Raw genomic sequence first — 18,839 nt, forward strand, 5'->3', positions numbered from 1 at the left:
CAATATTGAAAGAACAAAGCACATTTAGAAACAATGCAAACCATCAGGAAACATTTCTGCTAATGAGCTTAATGGCTAAAGAAAAAATGTTTTTAAACAAGTTTGTTTTGACCTCACTCCCTCCTGCCCTCAGCCCTTTGTTTACTCTCTTCACTTCTGTTTCTCTTCTCATGTGCTGAGCTAAACTGTCAATCAGAGTGATTTCATTTGCCAACGGACTCTGCCGCTGCCCAAAAGATTCAACATGATAAATTGGGCAAAAAATAAGGCAAACTATCATCAGCAAGGGCCAACAATGTAGGAATCACTGCAGCAAGAAGGGCCATGGACACTCACTGATGCCCAAAAAAGCTGACAGCCCACCATCAAGCAAGGTGTATCGGGCCAACAGTGCAGGAAACACTGCAGCAAGAAGGGCCATGGACACTCACTGATGCCCAAAAAGGCTGACTGCCCACCATCAGCAAGGTGTATCAGGGCCTTTAGGAATCTTACGGATTTGTTAGTGTTAGGGTAAGAACACCGTGGTAAGACAGTCAAAAGCAGTGTAAGATAGATGGTGCCTTCGCCATCCTTGGAAAAAAAGAAATAGCCTCATGGAAATTACTATCTCCCCAATTTGTGGACATTTTTTGGTTTCTGCATTTCTTCTTTTAGTTAGCTGCTAACTGCTGGTAGCTGCTTTTCAAATCTCCCAATGGTAGGTCACACACGTGACACGTTGTCAAAACATCACACCTGTCCCATCTTGACAGCTCAAACTTTTTACACAGACATCGATTCAGCTCTGTAACTACCTCTGCTGCAGGCTTAAACCATCTATTTCCGGCTGATATAAATTACTGCATAATTATGAACCTTGAATGCACCTATGTGACACTCCTTTGCACAATGTTTCAATCGGCAATCAGCCCTCATCCATTTATAATGCTCCTTTCCTGCTGGACAAAGAGCCTACTTACACCCACTAACATCTAGCATTTTTATTTAGTGGGAAGGTTATAACTGGCATTCACTCCAGGACAAATGGCTCTGCAATAGTCCCAGGTATTCATCAGCTCCAGCTCTGATCAGCTCCAGTCAGCAGTAATGGAAGCATGACACGGGTGGACTCGCTAACTTCTGTACTTTTACCCTAAAGTATTAACAATGGCACAGGCATATAGCACAAATGACTTGAATCAGTTCATACTGATAGCTGTATTTTGTTGTTTATTCTTTAATGATTTATTGGGAGAATATATTCATTTGATCACAAGTTGTGTTGGTTGATGAAAATATTTGCAGTACTTGAATGTTTTTAATGTTTTTGGGTTCAGTGTACATGTGGAGTTGAGGAGCCAGGAATTTAGTTTCCAACCTTCAGATAAGTGGATGACCCATTCTCACTCCGCACCCATCAAATAACTGTGCTCTGTCTGTGCTTTTGGTGTAAAGGTGTAACACCAAAAGCCTCATTCTGCTTCCAACCGAAATGCGGCTGGATGGCGTCAGATGAGAATGTGCTAGGCAAAGAACCAGTGGTGTTATTATTCGTTTGTACTTATATATGAGAACTCTGCCAGATGGTACTGGTCACATGCGCATGAAATGCTGCTTGTGATGACGTAATATAATGAGTGCAACTGAATTTCATGTGGGAGTCCCGAGTTTGCTTCCTGTGTGGATGTCGGGGTTGTTTTTTTCCCTACGCCTTACCATGTGCCTTGTTTGCCTAAACCTAACCTTGTGTGACTTTATTGTCTAATCCTAACATTTATGACAGTCCATGTTGGTTGCATGTGCTCATGTTGTGTAAACTTAAGGACCATGCTGCTTCATCCCACCATGTGCATTTGTTGACATCATGGTAATGACATCATGGTAATGGCATCCTGGAGCGTAAACAACTGACACAGAAGGATACCTAAAACCTCATAAGTAGATGCTAAAGGTCACTGACAGAGCACTGCCTCTGGCCTCTGGCACACATTTTACTTTTGGAGACTTTAGGAACCACAATGAACCCTGCATCCTCAGGACACAGTGCTCTGGTAGGATTATATGGTTCTGTTAGTTCTCTTAGATATAACAAAGCCTGACCAATTAGAGCTTTGTAAGTGGGGAGATGGATTTCAGGTGGTAATTTTAAAAAAAGAAGTGCAGGTGCAGAGTGCAGCAGGGTTTGCTATCTCCTGAAAAATCATCAACAAGTACATCATCTTTGGACAAAATTATCAATAAATGGCACAGGCATATACCACAAATTAAGGTTTAATATTGGTCGTTATATTTTGTATTTTTTTGTCTCTTGTCTAGTGACTGATTTTAAAAAATATATTAATTTGACCACAAGTTGACGGAAATATTTGCTTATGTTGCATGTTTTTATTGTTTTGTGTAGGATCATATTGAAACCAAATGTCTTTTTGTCGAAAGACTTTCAGTTTCAACCATTACTTTTTAATGGTAAAATGTGTTGAAGCAATTGAGAAAGGTGGAATTGCTTCAGGAGGAAGACAGTATCCTGCTCATCTTGGGATGCTGATTGCATATTATGTAAAGCTGAAACAGGCCTTTTGTCCGCATGATTTGTTCTGGCTTCCTTTGACATGAGCTGGAAGTGTGACCACTTACTGTAACATAAGATAAAAGGAAAGTGTGGTGGGGGTGGGGCAATGGTCTCTTTAACACGTAATAAATACAGCTAGAAGGTGCCATTAGGCTCCTCACTTTTAAATACAATGCTACAGTAACGATCTACATTAAAGGCACACAGGGGTGTGTTTGAATTAGTCACAAATCTCAGAGTTTCTGTTGCAGCTTAACTTTATATATTTGGATGTGGGATTCAACATTTTGCTTTTTCTTTTGCTAATCCGATTGATATTTGTTTACATATATTTTTTCTGCACATCTACGTCTCCCGTTTAAATCATCAGTAGGAGTGCTGCTGCTGCCGTGCCCACCCACAGGGGACAGATTTCAGGGAGGGACTCTGCCTTTCAACATTTAACCAGTGAGCAGCCTGAACCTGATGACACAGAGGGCTTTTCAAAACCTGGAATTAACCGAGGCAGAGCTGCAAGCCAAGGGGCCCTTTCATCTTACCCCGCTGATGTTCCCTGATGAGCTCACGCGCCTGCTAGAATGGATGGATCCGCTTTGGATGTGTTGCGCGCGACTTTCGGACAGCTCTCAAGCACTCAGGCAGCTGTATCAGGTTTTTGACGACTGTGAGGTGAATTAAGGTGTTCGATCAGAGCAGTGTGGATGGACAGGTCAGAAGTACATATGTTACACTGTGGATTCATTGACCGCATCCTCCCGGGACTTCTCTGCCGCAAGAATCCGTTTCTTGATCGGATGAAATAAAAAGGAGAATGTATGGAATAAACCAGCGCTGTATTTGCATGTAAGACGACAGATAGGACTGTAGCTGTGACTCAGGCTGTATGATGCTACATGATGACGTCTTTATAGTAACAGCTCTTTATTTATATTGTTACTTCTGCAGATCATTTCATTTTTTCGTGCTGTGGTGCCAAGCTCAGGTAAGAGCACTGCAAACACACTGTTAACTTTACCACTTCCCCACATTAATAACTGGTAAAGGAGGAATCGTAAAAACAACAAAAGCTGTAATAATTCATTTGTAAATATGGACTATGACTATAATTAACTTTTAACTTTTTCTCTGTGTATTTGCCTAATAATAGGGGAAATATCGGTTTTGGTCATTTCTTTCTCCCACATTACCAGATTAGACAGAAAAAAATTATATATTTCATTTTTCCCTTTGCATAAAAAAGGGGGAGAATCACCCGTCTCCTAATTTTAAGCAGTATGTGAGGGCGCAGGGCGCAGTGACGGACCAGCTGAGCCGCAGACAGGTCAGGGTTTACCAGCTCTACAGCCGCACCAGCGGGAAACATGTCCAGATCCATGGCAAGCGGGTCACCGCCACGGCGGACGACGGAAACGTGTACGGTAAGAGCTGAGCCAGGCCTCATGGTGACCCAGGAGCACATCTGACTGCTTTTTTTTCTGAAGTTGTAGATCCAGCGAGGATTTCCTGCTGAAAGTCTGCACATCTGCATCATTACAACTAAAGTAACTTATTGATAACAATAGAGGGTTTTTTTTTTGTATTACCATCAAGCCTTTGAAACGAAGACAGATATCCATTTACTTGTGCTGCTTCAAGGTGCTTTTCACAAGTATTTAACCCTTTGAACTCTGAGCACATTGTTTCAACTTCTTTCAAAAACATTAAAAAAGGCTTTGAGCAACTCGTTGAAAACATAGTTTTTTTTGTTGTTGGTATTATTATTATTATTATTATTTTAACATGGAGAATAAACAACAAACACATTAATACACAACAATACCTCCCACCCCTGGGCATTATAATAGGCCTTAGAGAATATACTGAAGAAGAAAATGAAGTCATTATTAGGGAAAAAAGAGACAAGAAAAAAGTTAGAATATCAAGCTTAATGATAGTGAAATAACAGTAAAAAATTATGATAGGAAACTAAGTTATATTAGACGTACAGGGTCTATGGCTGTGCACATATAATATTTCACTTTGTTGATAAGGGAGGCCCAGGCACAGATGGCTAATTGTTTGGCATCATGCATTTTTGGTAAAGACATTTCCATATATGCTATGTTATGATATGTTATGTTATTTTTATTTATGTTATGTTATGTTATGTTATGATATGTTATGTTTATCCATTAAGGATTAAAGCCAGTGATTCAGAGAGAGAGAGAAAGAGGAGGCTGCCAGCAGAGTGCTAACCATTTTTTTTTTTTTTTTTTTTACTCCTGTGGGGCCTGTTTTTGTTTTTCAAAGATTATTGGATAACCATGTTTCAGAACATCAAATGCTTCACTCAGTGACTTGTATTTACTTCATAAACTGGGTCTTGTTTGGACTGATATTGACATTATTTTTAAAAAGCTGCCAGTCATCACACAGAATGACAAAGCTCACAATCCTGCAGTCTCAAACTGTGTTATAGAAAGTCTGCAGGGAAACCTCCTGTTTTGGCTGTGTATATGAATGTGGTTTTGGACAGATACTAACTCTTGGTTATAAAAGATTGGCTTGCTATAAATGACAATATGGTAAGAGATTTTTCAGAGGAATAAAGTGAAGATGGTCCATGACAGTCCAGCCTTGGAGCCCCTGCTGGGGAGACATGTCCTCAGGCACAACCAGCCTACGTGTCCCTCCCTCTGTGAGATGTTTTCAGGCCTATATGTTAATTCAGCCTCCCTGTTGGATCCATGAAGCCATCGTCTGGCGAATTAACGGCTGATTAGGACAAGTCCTTTGTCTCTAAAGCCCCAATACACAAGGCTGTTGTAATGCCCAATGGCCATAATTGACTGCAGACAAATTGAATTGAAAATGTATATTCTGCTTCCAATACAACATTTTAATGTTCACTGATAACTTCTGTTTATCATTTGGTTAATGGTGTAACTACATGTGGCTTACAAGGACTTTCACAGACTCAACAGTTTATACCAGTGATACTCAACTTATGGCCCACAGGCCAAATCTGGCCCCTGATGAGGTGCTGGGTGGTCCCCAACCATTTTCTTATTCCCAATAAAAAATAAAGTCATCCACACTGGGAACTGTTTTTGTACTTTCAGTATGAATAAGCTGCCAGATTGCATAAAACCGCATGAAAATAAAGCCTGTTGATCAAAAAGTGTCAGTGGAGGATCCCACAAATTTCTAGAAAATTCTAGAAATGTCCTAAAATCCTAGAAATAACCTCAAATACTAGAAAAGTCCTAAAATTGTAGAAATGTGATAAAAACATAGAAATTTCCTAAAATAATAGAAGTATCCTAAAATCTTTGAAATTTCCTAAAATCCTCTAAACATGTATGGAGCTGCGGCCATTGGCCGCTGGCTCCCAAGCAAAGCAAGTTGAGTATACCTGGTTTGTACTGACAGACAGTTTCAGCTCAACACAGATACTATCTACTGATAAAGAAAAAAGCTTCTTGCGACTAGAAAATAAAAGCAATTTTATGTGTAACGCTGTGACAATATGAGCAAAAATGTGAAATCTTTACAGACTGCGTAATATCTTTATTTTAGATATTGATCGGATATTTAATTAAATGATTGTATAAGTTGTAATGGACAAATAACAGACTTTAAATGCTCTTTTTTATGTCTGACATTGTGCAGTAACGAAAAAATGTATTGTTTTTAAAAAAAATATTTATGCATCAGCATCGATGTAAAAACATTTATCGAGGGAACTGCATGTTGGATGTTTGGATGTTACACAGACTTCTTAAAGATGAAAAACATATCTGAAAAGACAGACAGAAGATGAGTCAGCAGTTGGTGGTTTTACTGTTTTTTTCTTGTTTGTCTTCACAATGTATCCCTTCAGTTCCCTGACTATCTTATTTCTCTTTCTGGCAGCTCGTCTTTTTGTTGAGACAGATACCTTCGGCAGTCGAGTAAGAATCAGAGGTGCAGAAAGTGGACACTACCTGTGCATGAACCGAAAGGGAAAACTTGTTGGAAAGGTACAGTCAACATTTCTGTATATAATTCTTTAAAAAAGCAGGTTGACTATTGTCTATAGACATTGACACCTTTTTGCTTTATTTAAATTTTGGATAGAATGGAAAAGTTTTGAGTCAGTCATAAGACAATATTAAGTAGTAAATTGAAGTGACAGTATAGTACCATTAAGCAGCCAATGTCTATAGTTTGAAGCAGGAATTGTATAAGGTCATCTTTGCATATTGAGGCAAAATTTAAATTCACAAGACTTTAAAAAAAACACTCTTTGCCAAACATACAGATAAAATCAAATTTGAGGGTGTAAAAATCAGCACTGCCAGTCAGTTTGTTTACGCTGAGGTTATAGCTCCATTAGGCCATTTAATGTGACTACTGTCCTTGTTTCAGTATACAAGCAAAGGAAAAGAATCCATTTATTGATGGAATTATGTCCGACTCCTCCACACCAGGTGACAAGATGCCCCCTTTCAGCTAGTTGCTATTGGTCCTTCTTCCTGTTAACCTGTTATGTCACATACCAAACAAGTTAGCAAGTAGCAAACAGGTTGTGTGTTGAGTGGTGAAAACATGGATAACTTTTCGGTGATGTACATTTCATACATACTCTATGCTTTACTTAGTACTTTTGTTTTTTTTCTCTTTCATTCTTCTTCCTCTTTAGTTTTTTTCTGGCTTTCTTCCATGAACTTATGCTGTTCTACTTCTGGGTTTAAGCCCAGTATGGAGTCTATGAAGCATGCGTAGAATGCCTGCAGCTCAGGATCAGTTGAGGTGTATACATGAAAGAGTCAATTGACTGACAACTGCATTATCTAGCTGTGTCAGTTCGACTAACACGTATTTCAAAAGTCCACTTTTAGACGGACTAATTCAGCTTTTTCTAACATCCAAAGTACGAGTGTTGCTCTCAGTCCCAACCAGTCAGAGTTAGTTCCACAAGGTGGATGTTTAGAACCATATGAGCTCTATGATTGGGCGAACATACAGTCAACAACTCAGGAAAATAACACACAGAACTTAAAGATTTGTGGGAAAAAAAAACCCCAACCTAAATCCATAGATGAGCTTTGTCTCCTTCAGAGGGCGTTCAGTCTGTCGGCCTCACCTTGTCACATCTCTCATCTAGTGAAACACACAGTGCAGCTCCTTTGCCAAAACTTCACTCTATTGTCATTGAGGTCTCTTCACTTGTCCATCACCCCAGGACATGATGTGCTGGAAAACAGGACTCCTCAGAGGACTGAGTGATAGTTGATCTGCCTTATTGGCCATGGCTGACTGCGATGAGAGGAAAATACCCTCCCATCATGCACTGCCTCTATGTTTGGTCATAAGTCAACTCTCCACTTCCTGTATGGAAATGGAAAAGATGACTTCACATATCTGACTGACATGACAAGTTATAATATTTCTCCTCATGGTTCAGAGGTGGAGAAACTGTGGCTGCTGTAATATCTGTTTATAGATTGACACTGTAAATCTGAGGCAGTGCATGAGTCAGGATGAAATGACTCCTTTTAACACTTCTTTACAATAAGAACTGACAAGGTCATTAAAGTTCATCACTTTAAACTACTAAAAGGCCCCTTTACACATCCTGTTCAAGGTGGGAATGTTGCACCATATTTCCAACTGATAGTTCTGTATAATGTACTCACAGACATGCTGTAGTGGAGGAAGTATTTGAATCTTCTTCCTCAGTAAGAGTATCAATACAACACTGCAATAATACTCTATAAACAGTAAAAGTTCTGCATGTAAAATGATACTGAGGTAAAGGTAAATACAGTGAGAAAAATATTAAGTATAAGTATATTTAAGTATACCTCATGAAATGTTTTTGCATGAAAAATGCCCCAAATGATTATGAAAGTGGTTGCCAATTAATTTTCTTATCAATCAACTGCACTTGGATATTTTCATTTATCTCGTGCGCAAAAAAATTTACTTAGTAAAGTAACTAGTAACTAGTTAACAAATAACAGTAGTGAGGTAAAAAGTACAACATTTCCCTCTTAAGTGTAGCGTAGTGGAGCAGAAGTAGAAAGTGGCATAGGATTAAAATCTCAGGTAAAGTAAAAGCACCTCATATTTGTAATTCCACCAGTGCAAACACAGAATGGGGGGGGGCATTTTGTTCTGCTGTTAAGCAGGCAGCGGAGGTAGCGACACAATTAATTGGATTTCTGTGGAGTCTCTTTACTCCTGCCACTTTTATTTAGAGTAAAAGGTTACAATCAGCTTTCACATCTTGGTCAAATGACTCAGCAGAAGCCACAGGTATTTATCAGCTCTGGCAGTAATGGAAACACCACACCTGGAGTCCCTGCCCTAGTTTTATGGCCCCTTTACTGGTGAGATGCAATGTCATGCCACCACAAAATACCGCCTGTCTTCGCCCAAGCCGCAGTCAAACATTGTTCCAAATTAAGCTGCACTGAGTTTGAGAGAGTAAATAAGTATGAAATATTTAAAAAGAAGTAGTTACCGACAGACAAAGATTCACTGGGCCATTCAAAGGTTACTGGCAAATTTTAAGGTTGAATGTTTTCTTGCATACAGTCTATTCAATGCATGAAATGTTGTCAGGAATCAATCAACACAACCTTAATGTCAATATGACAACTTTGATGACTGCATTTGTTTTAATTGGCTCTCTTACATGACTCGCCCACACTTTGTTGTTGATTGGATCTGTAAGCACCTCAAAATTATAAATAATTTTAAATGAAGGCCTTTACTTTGTTGTTGTTATTTTCAACCTACTTCAGATGAAACCACACCCACTTTCAGCCTTGATGTGGGACCCATTAAATATGACAGCCACAGTAGCTTGGTAAATAGCCACATTAGGTACTGAATTTGACGAATTTACTGTTAATCAGACTACATCTAAGACAAGAATCAGCTTGCTGATGCTCCCAGTGATCCCTATACTTCGCTCCTTGCTGCTATGAGGCTACTTCACTGGGAGAACAGAGGGCAGCAGCTCCAGAGACAGATATTCAATTAGTAACTGCAGCAATTTAAATTCAGCCAGTGCAAACCTCAGTGATAGGGTCTAATCCCGCATCACCCCAACTTCTCACCAGATCATCAAACTTTGTGTTGCTGCTGTTACACAGCTTAGTCCCAGCAGCCACCAGCCTGTGCAGCCTGGTATGGGGGTTGTGCCATCTGAATTTGCTTAATATGACTTCAAAAAGCACAAATAAAACAAACAAACAAACAAAAGTTTGTGGACAGTGAGATGTGTATGGTGCACACCTGTGGATCTTCTGTGAGTAACCATAGACTGTAAGATGGATGATGTGTCTCCACACTGATGGACACACAGCAATAAATAACATATTAAAAACAAACTTATCAGAAAAATGAACTCTTGAACATAAATGAGTGCGATAAGAACTACCTAAAATGATAGAAACCATCTTTGGGAAAAATTTATTTGACATGTAGACCTACTAGTATCTTTAAGTTTGACAAATGTCTCATCCACTAACATTGAGGGTACAGAGATGTCACCTTTACTGCTGCCAGCCACCGGGGGGTGATCCAGATGATTTGGCTTCAATTTTGGGGAGCTGCTCAGGCCCCTTGGTAGAGCCTCAGTCTTTGAAGCCAATTTTTCTGTAGTGCTCACACACTGGTACTGTAATTTCCAGGGTCTGTCATGTGATAGCACTGGGCCCAAAAAGACTTTTCCTATAGACTCTCATTAGGAAAGACATGTCTGTAAATCCTGGTCTCATTCCAAAATTTTCTCTGTCAGCATGTGCTTTTGTTGACGTTCCAGCGTTGGTTGCCATGGGCTTGTGTTGTCCAAGTATAATTTGCAGTGTAATCTCACCATGTGCATTTATTGACAACATGGTAGCAGCATTCCAATCGTAGACAACAGATACCGAAAGCTACCTAGAGTGTAATATGTTGATACGAAAGTCCACTGCAAAGCAGCAACGTGTGTTGATTTGAGATGAAAATGTGTTGTTAGGCCAGTGGATATATATTTTTTTGTGTGTCAAACCCCCTGTCATCTGATCCATTTGGTCCGATAACATTTGGAAAGTCTATTAAGAGCCGCATGATTCAATCATTTTATCCCCAATAAAGTTAGTGGAGCCAAAACCCACGGATGTGGACTGAAGTCTCTAGTGTGCATGCTTTCAATGTCTCTTCATACATCCACAGAGCTGCTATGTCATCCATCTTTAAGTTATTGCCTGAAACTATTTAAGTCCAATGAAAACTTCCATAAAGGGTCCATTATACTGCAGTGTCTATCTAACATCAGCCACCATAAGCAAGATATATTATCTCCTCTTAACAAGGAAACAGATTTTCACTTAAAGAAAGCTTTGATAGAAACAAATAATGTCAGTTGTCTTATTTTAGATCATACGACTTATTGGTAATATAGCTGTTTGATGCAGCAGTTTTTGTGCTTGACGTGTATATGAATGAATCTGTGTAAATGAAACTTTGTTTTTTGTCACGCAGCCCAATGGCCGGAGCAGGGATTGTATCTTTACAGAGATCGTACTGGAGAACAATTACACAGCCTTCCAGAATGCCAAGTATGAGGGCTGGTATGTGGCTTTTACCAGGAAAGGGAGGCCCATCAAAGCCTCCAGGACAAGGGAGAACCAGAGGGAGGTCCATTTCATCAAGAGGCTTCACACGGGCCCGCCTCCTTTCCCCAACACGGACCAAAGCAAACACTTTGAGTTCATCCGATTTCCGGCCACACGTCGAGCAAAACGGAACAGGAAATCACGTACCTCTTCCTAACATGCAACCAAAAACATGGACTGATGACAGCTGTGATATAGGAAGAAAGAGATGCAGTTTTATTTTTGTATATTTTTGATAGATAGTCAAAATGCCATAAATTTAAAGAAATATTGTTGTTAAATGATCATGTGTAAATACTGAAAGAGAGTAAAGAAGATGGATTATATTTAACTGTCCTGTGTCTCTGTGTTGACTGGTGGGGCGCTTCAAGGGATGGATGGACATTGTGACTGGGGCATTTAGCAACAAACTGCACCATGACTTCACTACCTATCGATATATGTGTCTGTTTAAAAACTGCTCAAAGGATTTGACATGCAGCATGAACAGTGCACCAAAATACACTGATAACAATTAAAACTAGAAAATGCATTTCCTGTGGAACATGCGTTTGGATGCTAATAACTAAAAACCAGTCTGAGAGCATGTTTGAAAATGCGGAAATATATTGCTGAAAATGCAGAGACCCATTACAAATTGATGGAAATATCTGAAAAACTGGCAGAAATGAAATTGAACTGCTTTAAAGTGAAGAAGCTACAAGTTGAAATGCAAGAGTGTGTCATAGGAAGAAGTTGATGTGAACTGAAAAGATTGAAATAATGAATGTTTAATATTTTAGGCATAAAATGTGAAAATAAAATGAGCGGCATAAATGTCCTTGAAGAGCACAACATTTTGACATTAAAATGGTTTCCGTAGCTTTAAGTTGGCAGAGGTAGCAGTTGACCAGAAAGTACATGAGAAATAGTACTAGCTGTATTGGTAGCATGAGTGTTAGCTGTAGTAGTAGTAGTTGTTATTGTGGAAGTAGAGAAGCTAGCAGTACTTCTATCACTACAAGGAGCAGTACTTGAGACAGACAAAGAAACAGACAAAGGCAAAAACACCTAAGAGGCCACAAGGGCCAATTAAGGGCCCCGTCCACCTGAGGGGCCACAAGGGCCCCCAAGTGGACCATTCATTTCTAACTGGCAACTTTAATTGGCGACAAGGGCCAAATAAGGGCACTCTCCACCTGAGGGGCCACAAGGGCCAACGATGGCAATATAAAGGGTCAGTTAACCATTAGTTACAAGTGGACAAGTGGGCCAGGCATCACTAACTGGCATCTTTGTATTGGAGAGAGAACACACCAGGATGGCACTCTGTGTGTGTAAGTGCCCGTTGCCATGGTAATTAATGGCCCAGGTGCACCCCTCCTCTCCCCTCTCCTCTCAGGTCAGCTCAAAGGAGGCAGTTGGATTTGATGGAAATGTCCCTGTTAAACTCTTCCATTTTACAGCCATCCCTTTCACCAAAAAAGTCAAAATATTACAACGGAAGTGAAAGGAGGTCATAACGAACGCAGAAATACCAAATTTGAAAAAATATCTGCTACATATCCCAAATCCTTGCATAAGAAAAAGCTTGCGGCAGCAAATTTCCAGAAATTTCTCATCTCAGTTTGTATTGCAGTAAATGGGAAATTTGTTGAGTCTCCCATCCTATGGAAGAGAACTGAGCCAGCTGTGTTGGGTTGTCAGCTTTCAAACCTACTTTTCTCCGACCGCCACAAGTTTTCCTATGACGTGATGTGCAAATTGTGTATGAAGACCTCATACTGTGGAGCGGCTGTGGCTCAGAGGTAGAGTGGGTTGTCCTCTAATCAGAAGGTCAGCGGTACGATCCCCAGCTCCTCTGGACAACATGTCGAAGTATCCTTGGGCAAGATACTGATCTCCAAATTGCTCCTGATGCTGCGTCATCAGTGCGTGTGTGAATAATTACTGAGTAGCAGGTGGCATGGTAGCCTTGGCCACCAGTGTGTGAATGTGTGTGTGAATGGGTGAATGTGAAATGTAGTGTTAAAGCGGTTTGAGTGGTCAATAAGACTAGAAAAGCGCTATACAAGTATAGTCCATTTACTGTGGGCAGGAGAAGACTTTGTTTGAGAAACTTTTGTGAAAGAGCAGAGACAGAGATATCCAGAGTGCGGGAGCTCGTTAGTGATGTCACCTGCTCTGACCTCCAACATTCCGTCTTGACTCCATTATAAACGCAGAAATCGTCTGGAAAGAGCATAAAACTTAAATCGCCAAAACTCAAAAACTGTAAAAGATACAAAAGAGCTGAATCATACCAGAAGAGTTAAAGGCCTTGTGACCTGTTAAAAAGTTTAAATTGTGTGTCTAGCTGAAAGTATGTGGAAGCAGTAGGCTTTCAAAGTGGAGTGGGTTAAAGAGAATTTGAAAAATTTCCCCATTCATTTCAATGGGAAAAAAAGAAAGAAAAAAAATTATATATATTATATATATAAATATTTGATATTTTAAAAAGTATAAAGAGTCGAAATGAGAAAAATCATAGCAATAATGTCTGAACGAGCTGAACATTTTGATAGTTGAATGGTTTAAATAGCACAAAGTATGCAGAACTAGTTAGCGGACGAAAAACTTACGGAATTGAAATAATAAGAATAAAGAAAAGAAGAACAATAGTGTGGATGCTTCAGCAGCCACACTAAATGTGTCCTTTTTTACCCAGTTGCGCATTATTTACTGCTGTGGGTGGACAAAATAATGCTGAAATCTGAAGTGACTTAAAAGCTGTTGCAATGTTTGTTTGTAGTAATTTGTAATAAATGTGTGATTTTTCAATGCAACAACTGACAGAGCTCCAGGGAGGCCAAAACATGTGAGCTAAAACTGCAGGAGAATCAGTCAGAGAACTGACATTAGTGAATTTGTGTAATTATACAATGTTAAACATATACAATGTGTACAGTGTCAGTTGATACAGTTGAGAGGGAACCTGTAGCGTAATGGAATCAGGTTGAAATGCTCCCGGCAATGAGGTGAGGAGCATGATGGTCCATAGGGCGGGTGACAGGAACATTGGATTGGTCTGGCAAACCCTGGACTTACACCTAGGAGGTCGGTGTTTGCATCCTGTCTGAGTGTGAAGTTGTGCTAAAGGGCTAAAAATGAAACAATGGTACATGTGAACCATGGACTGTTGGAAAAGAATGAACTGTAGTAAGTGTCGTCAGTTGGACACAATGTAATTACAACTGCTAATAAACAAATGAGGCCAACAGTCGCAGCACCAACAGCTGTAATATTTCTGTAAAATGCCGAACAGATTCATAAAGACAAGGACAAGAACATATTAAAATCAAATAGATGATGGTGTTTTGTACCTTAAAGGTGAACTATCAACTGTCAACAACTAAGGATGGACTGAGAGAGATGAGGACAGGAGGGGATGAGTCCAAGTGGCACACCAGTGCTCATGACATACATCAAATAACAGACTGACACAATGTTATGACAGATCAAATGCTATTTGGAGTTCAGCCAAACAATGTAGCTCTTATAATGAACTTGGCAAAGAAGGAAAGCGTGAGCCTTAGACTGAATTAACATTGGTTGTAGGAAATATGGCCCTGTTTATGTAATTGTAATGAGATCTATTTTTGCACTGGGGATAGGAAAACATTTGATAACAGGATGGTAGGAGATGTTCTGTGCCACAGCATTCACAGTCTGACATGCCACAGACTGAGAAATACTCTCATCTGGTGAATTCTGTGTCTTGGTTTGGACTCCACTGCACGTTTTTGAAGACACCCATGACCAAAATAATCTCATTAAAGCGGAACGAAGAAACTTAATTATCCCCTTGAAACTTAGATCAACAGCAGTTTTCTTGTGCTGCCTTCAGACGCCTTTCACAAGCATTTAAACCTTTAACACATGACCAAACTGGTTTGACTTCTTTCAAAAACATTAAAAAAGGCAATTGGCAACTTGACATGACATGTTCTGCAACTTGCAAATAATAAGTAAAAAGTGACATGGAAATGACCTAAAAATTAGCGCTAGATTGATAGATAGATAGATAGATAGGTAGGTAAATACATACTTACATACATACATAGATACATAGAGAGAGAGAGACATAGGGCCAATAGAGGATCAAATACCTATAGGAAAAAATATATATGTACAGGAAATGCCCTGAAAAAGCTGCTAATATATATATATGCATCTTTTTCAGGGGATTTCCTTGGTTCTTTTACAGTTTTTTTGTTGCTAATTTCAGGTAATTTTCTTGTATCTTTTAAATGATTTCTTTTTGTTTTGTTTGTTTCTTGATAAGCTGCTCATTGCCTTCTTTCAATGTTTTTGAAAGAAATCAAGCCAATTTGTTTTGGTTGTAACAGATTAAATAACTTGCACATATCACCTGGTAAAAACCAAGTGCACAAGAAAAAAAATGAGAGTGCTAATGACATTTTTTTAACACTTTAGTATTAAAGTATATATAAAATGCAGTGCAATAATAGATATATTCAATAAAGTATTAAAATAAGTAAAAAGGTACTCAGACCCAAAACAGTACTAACATTCTTCAATACATATTGTGTGTGAGTATTATATAGTGTCATTATAAACATGAGGATTATTCAACTAAAATCTAAAACTGAAATAAATGATGTTTTATCAGGTGTTATGAGGCAAAGTCCACGCTTTTTTCCCGAATGTCGTATTTCCAAATTTAACTTTGAATAGTATTTTCTTAGTTATTCATTTAGTTAATATTTATTTGATGTTTTTGTTTATGCCAATTATGGCACATTTACAAGGTAATTCTATATTAAGAATTGACCTCCACTTCCTTCAAAACCCTTCATGAGGTCAAAGGTCAGGGACTACTGCAGGGCAGCATCTCTTGAAAGTCAAGAAAGACAGTCTTTGGCGCCCTCTGGTGGCTGCTGGACTCACTGAACCCAGATCAGGTGGAAAGTCAGCTGATTCCACCACAAACAGGAAGGGGAAGTCACTTTTTAACAAACTAGTCATGTAAAAGCACAGAAGTCATTTGTCACTTGTTGTATAAACAAAAAAAAAAGGCTTCAGACAGACAGAAGATGTTCGGCGGAGACGATGAAGACGGAGACTTTCTGTCCCCTACAGGAGGGTGAGTTTAATGTTCTTAGCCTGTCAGCTAACTAGCTTAGCAGCATTTAGCCAGGGGGAGCTGGTAGCTGCTCTCGTCTATGAGCCAAATGTTATCACAAATCTGGGAATTTATTGCGGCTTTGTCAGTAGTGCATAATGTTTTTAAGACTAATTTGCAGCCGAGGCGATTCTTTTTAGCCTGTTCTTTTATTCGGCTTACATTTGACGACGCCATTTCAATAAATGTTAAAATAATGTTTCGTTGTTTCCACAATTATTCTTCCACCGAAATTCCAGAAGTACGGTGAACCACTTCAAGAAAGATGAAATTTTACATGAACTGAGTTATTTAGAAGAGCATGTGTGTGCCGAATTAGAAAATAACCTCTGATAGTTAAAGTCATTTCAGTTACACTGCATCAGACATTTAATGGGACCTTTTAATCTCTTAATTAGACAACGGATCACTGCAGGACAGAGTTAGTTGAGAGTTAGTTTATATCATGACTATTTTTTTTTTACCATGCTAAAGTTAGCAGGTAAAAAGTATTTTCGTCTTATATTAAGATTAATGTCAGGCTACATGTGTATTAAGCAATGCCTGTAGTCTTGACGTATTATAGAGGTTATATTGATTACAGTTACACATGTTTCATATCAAATGCTTCTCTGCTGCTGCTTTGATGATTTATTATCACATGCCTCCATATCTCCACCGCCTGGGTAGTCTGTTTGTGCTTCCGCACCGGTGACATCATGGGGGAGTCATCATGTGTGCCAGATGTCCACCAGTCCCATTGGCGTGATATCAATATCTCAAGATCGTCTTGATTGAATTGACTTACATTTTTCACAAACCTTCACTTAGAATCAACACTGAACTGATGGGAATTTGGTGCTCATTGTGGCTTCACAAAAACGTTTTGGGCCATAATTTAAGTATTCATATGCTCATTATGACATAATTTCACACAAATGTCTAAAAGAATAAAATGATGAGATGACAACATTTTTTATCCAAAATGTCAAAGGTCAACGTCCCCGTGGCATCATAATGTTCTGCAGAAACATGTCTCTGGCCATTACCTAATGCCATAAATCTGATTGTTTAAATCATCTGTGCGGCTGGGTTGAAGATGTGTGTGAGGCATTCGTTTTTTAGAATTGGTAATTTCTTTGCAGAAATACGCACATTTGAAACAGTAGCGTTTCTGTTACATGGCAGTTTATCTTGTCCTCTGCTTGGAGGATAAGGAGCTCCTGAATCTCAGTTTCCCAGTTTGTTTACAGCTGTTGTTCCTCTTTTCTGTGTTAGCAGCTAACAGCTGCTTTTTAAATGTCCCGTGGTGGTCGCACACATAACACCTCGTCAAATGTCTCACTTGCCAGCTAATGGTCTAAATTAATGGTCACGTCTTTTCAGCTTTACATTTTACACATTATCATTATCACAATTGTTACTACCTCCGATGCTGGCTGAAAGGAAAGACCATTCTGAACCCTCCTATCCATGATTGTTCCTTATATACAGAATGGTGAGGCAACATAACAGTGCATTATCTCTGCCTTGAACAGGCAGTGCAAAAGTGGCTAATGTGACCTGTCATGGCTACATATGAGTTTGGACAGAGATGGATAACTGTAACCTGACTGACTGGCGAGGTGGTAAATCTAGTAATTTCATGTGATGAAATTTTATTTTACATTTATGTTAAGCCAGTTAGCAAACTTGTTCCTGTTATGCACACAATGACTTACCAAAAGTCACTTTATAACCTTAAAACTGTCTTCTGAGTTTTATAATTACTGTGTGATAAACCAGACTCCAAGCCTGTTATCAAAAGCAGGGTTTGAGATCAAACTCAAGGAGCTCGAGCGCTAGGCAGATTTCCACAGATTTGCACAAACTGAGATAACTGTGTTTCCACTGAGTGATGTTCTGTGACTTCTCCTCTTGCAGTAACATTGCAATAAACATGGTGATGGATGTTCAAAACATTAGCAGGTTTATTTCTATTGCAGTCACCACACAAGCCATCATTATTTCTAATCCAAGGCCCCGCTGGAACAATAATAGAAAGGCAAGCCCCCTTACACGTGGGAGCGGCCACGTATGAGAGATATCTGGGAGGTGATAGTCCATGATTTCACAGAGGAATTGTGGATTCAAAACTTCCAGATGATCTGCTCAACTTTTGAGGGGTTGTGTGATGCAATAACACCTCTTGTAGTGCCTGCTGCATCATGAGGGAGCCAGTTCCTACTGACAAGCACATAGCCATAGCATCATGTGACCTAGAAAAGACAGAAAAGTGTTTCCATTGCAGTTTTGCCAAATTTGGCAAATACCACGTCATGCAAGCGTAAAAACTTTTTTTGGTGATAAATGGGAGCTTTTTGAAGTTGACACGTTTCTATCAGACATATTTTAAATTCACAATTTCAGTTTGGGCACTTTTAGCGTTTATGGAAACCTGCCTATAGTCGGTTTCGGTTATATACAGAATGAGGAGTTAAGTTTTTACATGTGTTGGCTGTATATTTTC

General features: G+C 39.2%; 2 protein-coding genes across 2 annotated transcripts in view; both read left to right on the forward strand.

Annotated features, from left to right (window-relative positions):
- Positions 1-3,362: 3,362 nt before the first annotated feature.
- fgf17 (fibroblast growth factor 17) lies at positions 3,363-11,344 on the forward strand. Its single transcript, XM_042488688.1, has 5 exons — positions 3,363-3,394; positions 3,497-3,533; positions 3,792-3,969; positions 6,446-6,552; positions 11,054-11,344. The coding sequence occupies exons 1-5, from the start codon at positions 3,363-3,365 to the stop codon at positions 11,342-11,344; spliced, it is 645 nt and encodes a 214-aa protein (XP_042344622.1).
- Positions 11,345-16,157: 4,813 nt separating this feature from the next.
- Positions 16,158-18,839, forward strand: part of fkbp15b (FKBP prolyl isomerase family member 15b) — a 37,726-nt gene continuing 35,044 nt past the window's right edge. Inside the window, exon 1 of the mRNA XM_042488143.1 lies at positions 16,158-16,312. Coding sequence (XP_042344077.1) covers positions 16,263-16,312 — 50 coding nt within the window. The 5' untranslated portion in view covers positions 16,158-16,262. The remainder of the gene's footprint in view (positions 16,313-18,839) is intronic.

Source organism: Plectropomus leopardus, chromosome 6 (genome assembly GCF_008729295.1).
Source record: "Plectropomus leopardus isolate mb chromosome 6, YSFRI_Pleo_2.0, whole genome shotgun sequence".
NCBI lineage: Eukaryota > Metazoa > Chordata > Actinopteri > Perciformes > Serranidae > Plectropomus > Plectropomus leopardus.